Source organism: Chanodichthys erythropterus, chromosome 19 (assembly GCF_024489055.1).
Source record: "Chanodichthys erythropterus isolate Z2021 chromosome 19, ASM2448905v1, whole genome shotgun sequence".
Taxonomy (NCBI): Eukaryota; Metazoa; Chordata; class Actinopteri; order Cypriniformes; family Xenocyprididae; genus Chanodichthys; species Chanodichthys erythropterus.
In genome coordinates this window covers 25,780,656-25,795,809 of record NC_090239.1, presented here as the reverse complement: position 1 = coordinate 25,795,809, position 15,154 = coordinate 25,780,656, and the positions used below count along the sequence as shown (strand labels likewise).

The window sequence follows — 15,154 nt, the reverse complement described above, 5'->3', positions numbered from 1 at the left end:
TGCATGAATTTCTAAGACCTCTATATTATCATTATGATCAAAACTTTGCATAAAATAATTGTGCCAAATCTACTAAATGCCTTCTGTCGTCTGATTGTCATGGTTCATGTGTCTTTTTGCTAGCAAAGACCTGAATGGGGAATTTTTTTTTTTTTTTTTACAATCAGACGACAGAAGGCATTTAGAACTATTTCTCTGCAAAGTTTTGATTATGTTGATAATTCAGAGGCTTTAGTAATTCATGTATAAAATCTGCTAGTAGGCATTAAAGTGTTAACATTGAAGTCGCACAAGATTGACTGAAAGAATCCTGTTATGTATATGAGAGTTCCTCCTTCTCACACATTGTGCATTCTCAGATTTCATCTGCTGTTTCTCTCTCCAGGTGAATGTTTTTGCATGCGTTTTAAACACTCCTAATCTTAACATGAACATGACTCAGAGCGTCATGGAGAGGTGTGAGTCTGAATTGTGAGTCAGGTGTCTGGTCCAGCATCCTGCTTTTGAATGCTCTTATGTGATGCATAATCAAGCACAATTATTCATATACAATCATTTCAATTGTGGATGGTTCAGATCATCACCCTATTTTAGTTGTTCTTATATAATGCACTCTGTTGCATGTCATTATATAGTGGTGTTTGACTGTTCGTGAACCCTTAAAGAGTTTTATGCATAAATCCAACCTACATTGAGACAAGATCATCTAAGCTGTTAAACTAGATACATAAAGTCCAATTAAAACACAGTATATTTTCACTTAAACTGGGATAAATTCCTTTAGTTTGAACCCATTAGCTTGGAGGAATTTTGGCCCGTTTGGTTTCAACTCTGTGATGTTGATGAGTTTACATGCAAGAACTGATTTCTTCAGGTCTTCTCACAATAGTTCTCTTGGTTTAAGATCAGAACTTTGCTTTGTCTATTCCAAAACATTATAGGTCTCAGACACCTTGACATTCTCCTGCAGAAGTTGATGGCAAATCCATCTTCATAAAGACATTAATGAGGTTTCTTTTACATATAAAACAAAAAGTTCTATTTTGGACTCATCTGCAGTTCTTCTAATAATCTTCTGGCTCATCTACATGGTTTTCAGCAAACTTTAGACTGGCAACAATGTTCTTCTTGGAGAGCAGTGGTTTGGGCTCTTTCTATTCTGCCAGGCACACTAAAGCCCCGTTCACACTGCCAGCGTCAAGCAGCGACAGGATCCCATTCATTTCAGTGGAGTGCTGGCGACTTCCGGTGACAAGTGACCACTGGCGACAGAATGTAGGCGTGTTAAGCGACGGGAGACACGCGACAAAAGTTCAGAAATGTCAATTTTATGCAAATGAGGAGCGAATTTCACGAGCGACAACCAATAGAAGGCTCTGTGGAGTTCACATCAACGTCTCGAGTGCAGGCAAGACAGACGGGACATAGTTCTGGAGCGATTTGACTGTACTACATACATGGATATTAGGGCTGGGTAAACAATATTGATTTCTCGATTTTAATCTATTCTCATTTTTACAAACGTCTGTTTTCAGTTGATGAATGAACAGAACATGTAGCGCGCCACCCATCCAATAAATCACAATAATCTTTGTGCTTTGTTCCTTTTGATATGAAGCAAAGTTTCAGATTTCAAGTGACGTTCATCTTATTATGAGATTCAAAAAATACCGTTTTGGCGCTGTTTAATGTGGCGTGACAGATCGCTTTACCGCCTCAGTTAAAGAGAAGCGGCAGCACAAGCGCATGTGAACATCTTGCTTTAATACCAGTTACAGTGCAAAATAAACATGATTAAACATCTGAAGGTATGTTAAAATATACAGTACAACTTACCGAAATCCATATCATGTCTCGTGTAATCGCTCAAGACATTAATAAAACAGCTTGTAAACAATGTCATGTAACATCACATTTACCTCAGAAAAACATATTCAGTGACCATAAACTCATTAGTCAGCTAGAAAAGTGAACTCTAGAAAGCAGCATTCTGTTAAATATAGCTATGCACCGTTACATATTCATTATAATTTTTAATGTTCTTCAATATTTAATGCATGTTTGAATAAATCAGTTATGACAGCCATGATTTAAATGTTTATATTTAAAAAAAAAAAAACTAATTGGAGTAGAAAGATGATGTAATTCTAAATTTTATTTATAATAAAAATATTCTAAATTATTTATTATAAAAATTTTAACCTTCAATATTATAGTAAAGTACTCCCATGTGTAGTTTACAGAATTAGCTAAGAGATTTTTTTCCTCTAGAAAATTTGCCATGTACTATAACTGATATACTACATCCAAAATAATCAATATTGAATCAAATCGAATCGTAATCAAATCGTGAAAATTGTCAAAACCCAGCCCTAATGGATATAATAAAATGATGTGTTGAAAAGAAACTGTCGGCAATCTTTTTAGACAGTATGAGTGAGTTTAATTTGTTGATAGAACGATCGTTAATCTAGTTAATGATTTAATGCACTGAGCTCTGCAGCCACAACACTCTACAACAGCAGAATGTTACTTTTAATTATTTTAAACCTAATTCCTAGTCAAAATAAAATGATTTCTTAGCTTTATATACCATTTGTGATTGCATTTTCTATAGATATGATCAGTTGTGCAGTTTACCAATGATATCAGAGCGACAACACTAGGAACGCCCACAAGCGACTTCACAGTACAGTGTGAACGGGGCTTAATGATGCAAGAGAGGCCTGTTTTGTGACCTCCTGGAATAATATATTGCTGCTGGACTGATTTTATCCATTTGCACACTCCTTGGATCAGTGGACACCAAATTCTTTCATATAATGGATTTTTGAAAATGTGTCAAACTTTCAAAGGTCTACAAACTTCTGGATCAGACTAGATGGAGAAGATCTGGGTTTATGTTCTTTCCGTAAGGCAGGGCTGCTAAACATGGTTTAGAATTCCTCATTAGTTTTCAAGTATTCCAATTACCTCATTAATTGAACTGAACTAATAATCCTAGTGGTTCACATACTTTATACAGCAAAGATATTTATTCCTGGATCATTTTGTTCAATACACAAGTCAAAAAATGCAAAGTAAAAAAAAAAAAGCAATGATTTTGTATATTTGCCTGTTTAGTTATCTTTATTTATTAGGGCTGGGTATTGACACAGATTTCACAATCTGAATCTGATTTACAAGTTCTACAAGATTCGATTTGATATTGATTAGTTTGGTTGTATTTCCGGTACAGTATATTAATAATATAAACACTGAAATGGTGGCTGTCAGCTTCTGTCATGACAGATTTATTCAAACATGCATTAAATGAGGTATCGCTAACATATGTAATATAGTTCATATATTTAGTAAAATGCTCCTCCCTAACGTAGTTTTTTCTTGCTAACTAACAACATTTGAATGACATTGAATGGGTTTCATGAGGTAATTGACATGTTCAGTTTACAGTTAGAAGCTGTTTTGTCAATTACCTCATGGAAGCCATTCAGTGTCCAAATATTGTTAGGAAGAATTTTATCTATGTTGAAACATGCATGTTGAAACACTGAGAGATTACATGATGAGGCATGATACATTTCAGTCATTTGTACTGTATCTTTCAACATACCTTCTTATCTTCCTTCATCTCTATATAGTGCTTGTAGAAAGAGGAAGAGATTATCGATTCACATGTGATCTGAGCTGCTGCTTGAACTGAAGCGCTCCGTCACACCACATTGAAGAGCTGCAAAACAGTATAGTTTGAATTTCGTGGTAAAATTGACTGAATTTGAAAGCTAAGAGTCTATATGTAATAGACTATTACATATAAGTAACAAAGCTTATTGGGGTTATTGGATGGGAGGCGTGCTACAAATAATGTTTTGTTCATGAGCGCATCAACAGAAAACAGCATAGACTAATTAGGATTTAAGAATCGATAGTTCTTTAACAGAATATTGATTCATTTTAATGTATCTTCATTATCAACCCTGCCTTACCAGAGTTATAGAACCTGGATAAAGATAACAATGTATTAAAAAAAATAAAGAACATTCTTAGGATTTCTAGCTTTGTTTAATTTTGATCAGATGCCCATTCTGGACCATATTTGGAAAGAGCACTTTAGATATGTTGAATGTTTCTATTATTGGTTGTAGGAATGAATTATTCATAATTTGTTATAGAAATATAGGCCTGTCCCCTTTTTATCAGCGTCAACCCTGAGCTGTATCCTGGATTCTTGAGTTGGTTGCTGTATGTAGGGTATATGCTTTATAGCTGATTTGTCCCGTTCAGTTTCTCCAGATTTTTCCAGTCTGATGTTGTTGCCTCCGATGTTAATGTGCAAACTCCCTTTTGTTTGTGTGTGTGCGAAGGCGCTGGCCATGCCGTCGAGTGCGCGGGCTGGGAGTCTCAAGGACCCGGAGGTGGCGGAACTTTTTTACAAGGAGGATCCTGAGAAACTCTTCACAGACCTGCGTGAGATCGGCCATGGCAGCTTTGGAGCCGTCTACTTTGTAAGTGGCCATTAGGACATTCAGAGCTGTAGCACAGTTCAGTGAACTGAGATGAAGTGACTTTCTGTGCCTCTCTTCCCCACTCCTCATGTGTTTCTGCTTTTATTTGCCCACTTCCTATAGGCCCATGACATCCGCACCAATGAGGTGGTGGCCATCAAGAAAATGTCCTACAGTGGCAAGCAGTCTAATGAGGTGAACACAAACGCACCAACACTCAGCGTTCCTGTATTTTTGGTTAAGCAAAGCAGTGCGACTGCAAGAAATCTCGAACATCATGCAGGTGGCTTTATGTAAGAGCAAGATGATGGCTCCGTTCCAGAACCTATTGAGCTGCCTACCTGGGAAGCATTTTTAGGCATCTGACACAAAGGATGTTTTAAAGTGTTGGCAGACTCATTATACTGCCTTCAGTTTTGACGTGAACTCTTAGCGTATGTGCACAGCCGAACACATAGCCTTTCAATGTGTGGGTGAATACAGGCGGTCGACGCATGCGTGCTAGAAAATTTCATCCTTGTCCAGTGTCTGTGTTATTTTTCTCCAGAAGTTGAGTAATGAAAATGTTTTTGAACTAGAGTTGCATAAACCCCTCACACAAGCACTCGTCAATGCAGGCATCTGATGTTGTTAGCATCTCTGGTAATTTGTTGTTTGTTGCGTCTCTTGTTTCTTTTCTGACTATGAAATAACAGGCTGAGGCAGTGTTTCCACCTTGTGCCCAAAACAAAAGCATACAGAACACTGTACGCTTACTCCAGTGTGCACATAAAACATGTGCCAATCCCATGATGTACTGCAGCATTCGCAGCGGAAAAATCTGCTAAAGATAGCTGACAACTGAGAAAAAATCAATTGTAACTGAGAAATGTCAGCAACATAGTTGTTGCATTGTAAGCTTAGCTACTTGCTAACAGCAAGCTCAATTGTAATCAGTAGAGTTGAACAGTCTGTTCTGGAAGTAAAAATCCCGTTTTTTTTTCTACATTGGTCAAATGATTTTTAATGGTAACTTATAAACCTTTAAAAACAGACCTTCTCTGAGCTACAAGGTGGTTAATTGATGGTATATGCTTTTGTTGTCTGCATTATTTCAACTTATTTTTTAAGCAATTGTTTAACAACATAATTCCTGGTAAAAACTACATTACCCATGTTTCTGAAATGAAATCTCCACCAATCAGAGAATCGTAACAAAGTAAATTGTGCCTAAAGAACTCTATTTTATATATATATATATATATATATATATATATATATATATATATATATATATATATATAATATATATATATATGTGTGTGTATATATATTATTGGTGTCACAATGTACCGGTATTGACGATAACCGTGATATTTAAAACATGAAAAATCAATGTCATGTTAATTACGGGTCTGACAATATATCTTGATAACCGTAATATTGTATTACATGATAATCGGGTCTAATAGGTGGCAGTATTGCACCTTAACACTGACATAAAACAGAAGATGCAGCGCGCGCAGCTGCTACTGCCTTACAAAATCATGTCTTCTGAAAAGACAGAGGAGATTCTCTACATAGCAGAGTATGCGAGCACAAACCCTTTCATATTTATCTTTAAATATTATGTTAGTTTTAAATTTTAATCTGTTGATTTATATTTTTATTAAGTTTTGTTTTGTAGAAAGCCTTTCGTTAAAGTGGTTTTCGTTTTGTATAAATTGTATCTTAATTTTAATCAACATGTCATCAACCAATTGCCTCGGTTTAAAAAATAAGAAGCAAATAAAGCAGACAATATAATTGTGCTGCCGGCGCGATCACTTGCACTTGAACTGGAGCACGTCTCATAAATGAACCGAAACTCCGCGTATAGGCTACTTGCCTCACAGACATTATTCTATATATCTATAGAAAGCTTGAAATAACTACTTTTAAATGAAACAATTGAAAATGAAAAGAAATAGGCTACTCTCTGATTATGTAATCAGAATGCAATGAAATGTGCATTTAAAATGCAGATAGACATTTTGAATGATTTAACATAAAGAGAATTAACACCATTTTGACAATTTATGGTTTGTCTGTGTTCAAGCCATTATTTTCGTAAGGCTAATATTTATAATGCTATGCATAGCCTTTATCACTGTATAGAATACTATAAAATAATATAATTTCTGCCTCTAAATAAAATCACACAACATGGTCTTTAAAATGTGCATCAGAAAGTCTTTTCAGTTCTTCGGGATACATTCAGGCAGTGTTTTTTACTCCAGCTTGAAATCAGATAAACTAAATGCTTGTCTTCCTTTATAAAAATTTGCTAAAGACTTTTATAAAGTATAAAATAAACTTTTATAAAAAATGTATCAGTTGTTTATTAGTATCTGATTACCCTTAAGTGTAGTTGATGCAGTGGTGTGATTCATTGGCTTAAAAAAAAAAGAATGAAAAAGACAAAATAAAGTAAAGATGAATTTGACTGATAACATTAGTTTTTTTTCAAGGTTTCTAGATATCGCGTATATCGATATCGTGAATTCTTCTGGCCACGATAACCGTGGTGTGAAAAATCTAATCTCGTGACAGCCCTAAAATTTATATAATATATTTATTTATATAATATGTATATCTTTATATAATATGTATACATCTCCAACATTTTCAATTTGATTTTCATTTTCAATGCTTCAAGGGATTGTATTTCTTTCCCTGTACTATTTATACTTATTAGGGCTGAGACAATAAATCGATGCATCGCGAATCGAGAAATGATTCTGGATTGATTCTGAGATTTTCCGAATACATTGCGATTCTCGAATCGATTCTGAGCTTAGTTTTTAACAGCAGATGGCACTGTGTGCTTTAGAAACAGCTGTAATCTGCTTGCTTCCAATTCCTTACACACACCATTTGAATCTTCTATAAAATAATCATCCGTAAAGTTTGGAAAGGTTGAGACTAATTTCAAGGGCGTTTGCCGTGGGCTGTTTACGTTAATCTCATGTCATGAAAGCATCCTGAGGTGCAAGTACATAGCTGAACGGATGATCGCTGCTCTTAGTGAGCATTTGAGCGTGTGGTTAAAATCTAGCCTCGAGCGCCATCTACTGTTTAAAACTCAGAATCCTTTCGAGAGAGAATTGCGATGCATTTGGTAAATCTCAGAATTGAGATACTTGTAATTATACTAGCCCTAATACTTGTAGTTTTTTCTACAAGTTTGTAATGTTGAGATTCTTCTCATAGCTGGATGGTTTGGCTCATGGCTTATAATTAAACAAAGACTCTGTAGAATAATCTCTGTGGGAAAAATACTTCCGGAAACAAGGCCACTAAAAAGTGTCTGGGCACTGTTGAAATCTTGAGTTGAGTCTCCAAGTTGTTGCCCATATAGAGCGTTCCAAATCGCTCTCTTAGGAGGTTACAGTTTGGATGCTGTTTATGTAGGCACTAGACAGGAAGGCAGTTCATATGTGGCCATAGAATACCAAGTTCTGTTCTTTGGAACAGAACAGCCCCACATTGCATTCAAATTATGTAAATCACACAGCATCTCTCTGGCCGAAATAGACGGTTGTGCCATTTAAATAGTGGAAACTACTCCCTTCGCTGTGCCGCAAAACACTTGAACACCAAGTGCCACGCTATGCCTCATTTACAATCTCGGCGCAATACCACACAACATTTGAAAGAACACACTTTCGGCTGTTTCGCACAATCACATAGATCAGAAATTTGAACTGAAGGGGGGCAGAAGCCGACGCTGAATAGTCCCTTGATTGTTTCATTGTTCTCTCGTTCCTGCTGTAGAAATGGCAGGATATCATCAAAGAGGTGAAGTTCCTTCAAAAGCTGCGACACCCCAACACGGTGGAGTATAGAGGCTGCTACCTGCGCGAACACACAGCATGGGTGAGTGTTTCTGTGTGTGGGAGGGAGGCTGAACGCTGTTCAAAAGCCTTGTTCAGGAAGAGAATGTACTGACCCGCTAACACTGTTTCCATTTACTACAATAGCAGCTCTACATGCACTACTTGTCGCTTGCTAACAGCAATTATACCTTTTCTGTATCTCTACCTTTCTCTTTTCTGTGTCTACCACTCATTGATCTTCCTGTCCTACTTTTCTTGTAGCTGGTGATGGAATACTGTTTGGGCTCTGCCTCAGACCTGCTGGAAGGTGAGTGAATTGCTTCAGGGAGCATTTGGATGTTTACAGCTGATGCGGAAGTTTAAAACGTCCCTGGTCAAGAAGTTTGCAGAAACAAAAAACAGGATCCCGCTTTTTTCTTCCCCTTTCCCAGTGCACAAGAAACCACTACAGGAAGTGGAGATAGCAGCAATTACTCATGGTGCATTGCAGGGCTTGGTATACCTCCACTCACACAACATGATTCACAGGTACAGAGCAGCTTGTATCCTGTTTTTCAAAAGCATTATGCAGATTAGGGTTGTGCGATATGTATTGCCTATGATGGGGTGTCCAATCCTGTTCCTGGAAAGCCACTGTCCTATAGAGTTTAGCTCCAACCCCAATTTAACACACCTGAACCTGCTAATCAAGGTCTTACTAGGCATACTAGAAACGTCCAGACAGGCGTGTTGACGCCTAAACTCTGCAGGACAGTGGCCTTATAGGACCGAGTTTGGACACACCTGGTGTAAGATAATACAATTGTTGTTTTAAGGATATGGAAGCTGACATTTTCGAGCATGTCACTCACTATACAAAAAACAAACACACCTTGAGTGCACGCTTTCACTGTGTGATGTAGCCTAGTAGAATGACTCCAAAATTCAAGATATGTGGGCAAAAATGAGTTTTTGTTATATTTCTATATGATATAGTTAACAGGGCTCAAAGGTAACTTTTTTTACTTCATAGCACTGGTGCTCCCAACAAGCACCCACCACAACTATGATTTTTATATACAGTGCACAGCATAAATGAGTACACCCCCTCTGAAACTTCTGAAAGTCAGCAATTTCTCAATTACTCAGAAGACATGTTAGGGTTCTTTAGAGATATAATGTTCCTGTAAGTCTGCTTAATCAGTTACCAAAGAAGCATGTCAAAATCATTCAGGAAAATAAGATTTTCTTATCAAGGTGATAAAATGTTGTGTAGCAAAAATGAGTACACCCTCCTAAAAAGTTACTAAATAAAACGAAATAAAAAATTCTGGTGTAAGTTTAAGGCAATGTTTAATCAATAGGTAAGTATGCTGAACCAAAACATTTTAAAGAAGTAATTTCTTGACAATTAAAAGTGTTATATAGCCCACTGAATCATTCTCAGACTTAATGCTGACAACAATGGAACCACTTGGGAGAGAACTGTCAGGAGACTTATTTCTTAGCACAAAAGAGGATTACCAAATCATGTTTTAAGTGTGAAAACGAAATAACCTGCCCAACCTGTCCACCTGCCCAACCTGCAGGACTTGTACAATGCCAGAGTGAGGAAATGGGCAGGTAACATCATCACAGACCCCTCTCACCCTGGACACAACCTGTTTGCACTTCTGCCCTCAGGCAGATGTTACAGATCTCTGTGCACTAGAACATCTAGGCAGAACAGATTTTTCCCCAACGCCTCTATTTGTTCAGAGGGGGTGTACTCATTAATGCTGTGCACTGTGTGTGTGTATGTATATATATATATATATATATATATATATATATATATATATGTATATATATATATATATATATATATATATATATATATATATATATATATATATATATATATATATATATATATATATATATATATATATATATATATGTTTTATTTAAAAACAACAGTGCATTTTTTTTTTTGAGAAATGAGAACAGCAGTGATACACCGATTATGATTTTTCATTGAGGATTCCAATTTTTTTACATTTATTTTATTTTTTTTTTACAACAAAATGGGCCAATTCTGATACCGGTTGCTGTTTCTTTTTTCAGTAGTTGGCACTTATGGAACAACAGCAATATAGCATTTCTTTGGGTACCACTGTACACAAATCAGTGCTGCGCTTATAAATACTACTTTATAAGATAAGAGGAAAAGAAAATGGCATCAACTTTTTGACAATGAGTTCCCTTCAGAGATACATTTTTCTTCTTATATTTCGTGATTGTGAATAGTGAGCTTGCTGTGTCTAGTACAGTATTTTCACGCATCTGCGTTCTCTTCTTTGCATCCATCTTCAGCGCATTAAGTCTCTGGCTTGTTAACGTCCTGTTTACAGACTTCGTAATATTTTCACACACATGTGACAGTTTGGTAAATGATTAAATGCAGTTTATGTGCAAGTCCGGAACAGAGATCGGCCAACTAAAAACCAATTGCCGATCAAACCGTGTTTGGAGCAAAAACCGTCCGGCTCCTACCAGCCGTTCCGGTACATCTCTAGAAAACAGGTCGCACCACAAGAGTTATTTGCACTCGCACAGATGTTCTCAAATATATTTTGAGGTCGCACAGACTACATTTCAAGAGCATACGTGACAAATGGTCGCAATTTCGAGCTTTGGTTAAGCAGTATTACACAAGCAAGCATGCAATTTATCCCGAATATTAGTACCATTACAAATATGATTTGATTTTATACAACAGTCCAGTAAACAAGAAGTTAATATTCTGAGTTACATTTCAGACACAATATTATTTGTTTTTTGCTCTTTCACCAATGAAAATAGTTTAAAACACATCCTAAACAGAACCGTGCATCTTCAAGCAACACACAGTGGTGTTTCGTTACTATTTGAATCAGTGTTTTTGCATTAATCAATGATTCAGTGATCCATTCATAACGACTTTGTTTCAGAATGAATCAGCCATTTGAACAAATCGGTTGAATTGTTCGCTCATTAGGACAACTTGCTGCCATTGTCTGCCATTTTTAGTTTCATATGTAAAGTATCATTTTATATTGTAAAAAATCTAAATATTATTTTTAAAACATTAATCTTATTGTATTATTTAAGAAGTTGTAGTTGCAGTATAAATGCATCTAAATGTTTTTACTTCTGCAGTGCAAAAATGGCTTTTGTTGATACTGATTTCATTTGATTTGAACAGCCTATAGTGTCTTATGATTCTAATTGAATTAATTGAATAAATGACATAAAAGATGAAGCAAACATCTAATACTGTTAGAAAAAAATGCCTTTATAAATGTAAAAATGCCCCTGAAGGTCAATTTAAGGTGGCAAATATCACTGCTTAATAAGAAAAATTCTCTCTGTACTGTGAGCTGAACAGCACACAGAATATGAAAAGCTGCTTGAGTCAGATGTCCATGACAAAATCCTCTAAAATATCTTGATATAATTTGTCAATATCGCACAACCCTAATGCAAAGACATTCTGATATATTGCATTTATGATCCAGTTCTGCTAATCATTTTTGCTGTCGCCTTCAATTACAACATTAAAGATTCAAAGAAGAAATGTTTCTTCCTTTTATAGGGATGTGAAAGCAGGTAACATCTTACTGACAGAGCCTGGCCAGGTCAAACTGGGAGACTTTGGCTCTGCCTCAATTGTTGCTCCTGCCAACTCTTTTGTGGGCACACCTTACTGGTACAAAAACACTTCCCATTAATTACAATGCTTTAATTAACATATTTGTCATAAATAAACAAATATTTTTAAATGGCTTACTTGCACATTAAATTGTTGCAACTAATGAAATGATCTGGTCAATTATTGTCAGGACAGTTATAGTTGTGTTCTGTTTCCAGGATGGCTCCAGAGGTAATCCTCGCTATGGATGAAGGGCAGTATGATGGGAAGGTTGACGTGTGGTCACTCGGCATTACCTGCATAGAGCTTGGTGAGTCATCTGATGTACAAGAGAACACCCATCTGTTGTATGTTGAAAGTAAACACAGTATCAGTACATCTCTGACATGAAAATGTACCATTTCTGCGTTCGACATATTTCACATTTGTGGCTTGCTGTTGCTTACCACAGACAAAATAAAGAGTCCATATTATGTTTTGATTTTGTTTTTGGGCTGTACTAGAATAGTTTTTTTTTTCTTTTTTTCACATATTTGACATTGTTGCAGCTCCTCACTTCCCAGTCTGTCAGTAACGCTCTGGGGTGAGTTTCCCGAAAGCATCGTTGGTGAACCATGGTCGTAAGTCCCATTGAACTCTATTGGTAACGACGGAACTTGCGACCATAGTTCGCTTTGGGAAACGCACCCCTGTTTAGTTCCTGTTTCTATGAAGCCCCTCCTTCCAAAAAGCACAATGTGCTCTGATTGGTCGGTTGGGCCAGTGTATTGTGATTCGTCAACCGCTTTGAGAGTGTTTGGGAAATGTCCCGCCCCTTACCATAACCGCAAGTTTTAACACACTACTAACTCAACCAGACCCTGCCCCTTTATTTTGCATATGTCTTGGGCAGAAAATATTAAAAGAGGTAAGACTACAATGGAGGCGTTTCAGGAAGTTCAGAAACAGTGACACTGATGTAGAGAACAACTCCCCCTGGAGGGACTTTATGCTTTGTAACTTTGCAGACCTTTTTCATTCTCAAACAGCAACATTACGCATGTAAAAAATCAAAATAGGTCCTCTTTAAAACAATGTTTATACTTATAATGGATGCCTTGCAGCTAACTGCTTACTTGTTTCTTTTTTTCTCTATTGTAGCAGAGAGAAAGCCTCCCTTGTTTAACATGAATGCTATGAGTGCCTTATACCACATCGCCCAGAACGAGAGCCCAGTCCTGCAGTCCAATCACTGGTAGGGAACCAGAAAATCTTCATCCTCACTGTCAAAGATCTTCTTGCTTTTTACATGTTTCCATGGCAGCGCTGTATTGATATGCCTTATTTAAAATGCTAGATAATATTATTTAATATACAAAATAATGTAGTTTATATACAGTTTATTATTGTGCATATACTGTATACAATAATAGTGACATGTAGCCTTCACATAAAACATGTAATTAAAAAATGAGAGCAGTGGAACTGGGGGTGAACCAAAATCTTAAATGATGATCTGAATAATTTTATTGCACAATAACGATATATATCACCATGATTATGTTTGGTGGAAATAGGGTTGTTATAATGCATTTCAGATGACATTGCAATTTCACAATCCTCAATACCACAACAGCAGTAATAAAAGCTACAGAAATTGAATAAATCAATCAAATGTAAAATAACACTGTATAGTGTTCACTGTATGAATTAAGCATGCAGTGATTCTTATTAAAGCTACAAAAATTCAGTCAAGAGCAGTGAGTGAGTTTTCTCTTTATTTTGTTGTTTGATTAACATTAGTGACACAGCTGGAAGCAGGTATATTAGGCTGCTGTCACTTTAAGTCAAGTCAAGTCACTTTTATTTATATAGCACTTTTTATAATGCAGATTGTGTCAAAGCAGCTTTACAGTGACAACTGGTATATAATTTTGGCTGCACAGCAGAATAGTGTCAATACAGGCAGTTCAAAGCACTGTTGAATATCAAATGTCAAGTGTCCCCAACTAAGCAAGCCAAAGGCGACAGCGGCAAGGAACCCAAACTCCAACAGGTGACATCAGGTGGCAAACAGGTGTTAAAATGGAGAAAAAAACCTTGGGAGAAACCAGGCTTAGTCGGGGGGCCAGTTCTCCTCTGGCGAACAGTGCTTTGTTACTTTAAGACTGAATGCACTGATCGAATATATTGACACTTTAATACTAATTTTGTCATAACTTTGTATGTATTTAAAAAAAATTAAAAGTCACTGAAAAATAATTGGTGTAGGATTTACTTTGAAAACCTTTTCATTACGAAATATAATGATTACAAAGAAACGACAAGTAATGCATTGAATTAAATATGTATTAATGTTCAAAGACTAAAATAGTGAGGGTTTTTTTAATGACACAAAACTTGAACGTCACATGAGTGTTATCACAATACATAATGTAAAATGTAAATGTTTATCGTGCCCTGTGATGTGCAAACACTCTGCAGAGAGCATGCACATAAATGTATGAGTGTTAGATCGCAGTCACCTGTCAGTCAGACAGTGCGCAGATACCGAACTGAATCATACGGATCAACTTGTTGCCTAAAGCATTAACACTATTCACTTTGTACCAATTAACTCTAACAGGATGTGCCTTTTAATTTTCCACTACATTCACTTAACTAATTTGCATATTTTGTTTCCCAACCTCTCAGGTCAGATTATTTCCGTAACTTCGTAGATTCTTGTCTGCAGAAGATTGCCCAGGACAGACCTACCTCTGATGTGCTGCTTAAAGTAAGTCTTTTGAGGAGCTTCAAGACTGCTATTGTTACACTTTCTAAACATGATGTGTTCCAGTAACTGCTGTTTCGAAATAAACCTCTCTGCTTTGTTTCTCCAGCATCACTTCCTGTGCCGTGAGCGTCCAGTGACAGTGGTGATGGATCTGATAGCACGCACTAAAGATGCCGTGAGGGAGTTAGATAACCTGCAATACAGAAAGATGAAGAAGATCCTCTTCCAGGAAACACATAATGGTCCTGCCACTGAGGGGACAGAGGAGGAAGAGGTGGGATAACCTTTCAACATGTTGTCAAATAGAAAAAAGGATCTTTGATTTTCAGAATCCCACACCTTTGAAAGAGTCATGCACTAACAGTTTGTCTGTTTACACTGCCAT

The 15,154-nt window shown here is 36.6% G+C and overlaps 1 protein-coding gene across 3 annotated transcripts in view; it reads left to right on the top strand.

Annotated features, from left to right (window-relative positions):
- Positions 1-15,154, top strand: part of taok2b (TAO kinase 2b) — a 34,861-nt gene that overhangs the window by 1,153 nt on the left and 18,554 nt on the right. For all 3 annotated transcript variants that reach the window (XM_067369402.1, XM_067369401.1, XM_067369400.1), the window contains exons 2-11: positions 4,365-4,505; positions 4,629-4,700; positions 8,301-8,402; positions 8,624-8,669; positions 8,794-8,890; positions 11,958-12,071; positions 12,233-12,324; positions 13,155-13,248; positions 14,688-14,769; positions 14,876-15,043. In XM_067369402.1, the coding sequence (XP_067225503.1) occupies positions 4,374-4,505; positions 4,629-4,700; positions 8,301-8,402; positions 8,624-8,669; positions 8,794-8,890; positions 11,958-12,071; positions 12,233-12,324; positions 13,155-13,248; positions 14,688-14,769; positions 14,876-15,043 (999 nt within the window). In that variant the 5' untranslated portion in view covers positions 4,365-4,373. The remainder of the gene's footprint in view (positions 1-4,364; positions 4,506-4,628; positions 4,701-8,300; positions 8,403-8,623; positions 8,670-8,793; positions 8,891-11,957; positions 12,072-12,232; positions 12,325-13,154; positions 13,249-14,687; positions 14,770-14,875; positions 15,044-15,154) is intronic.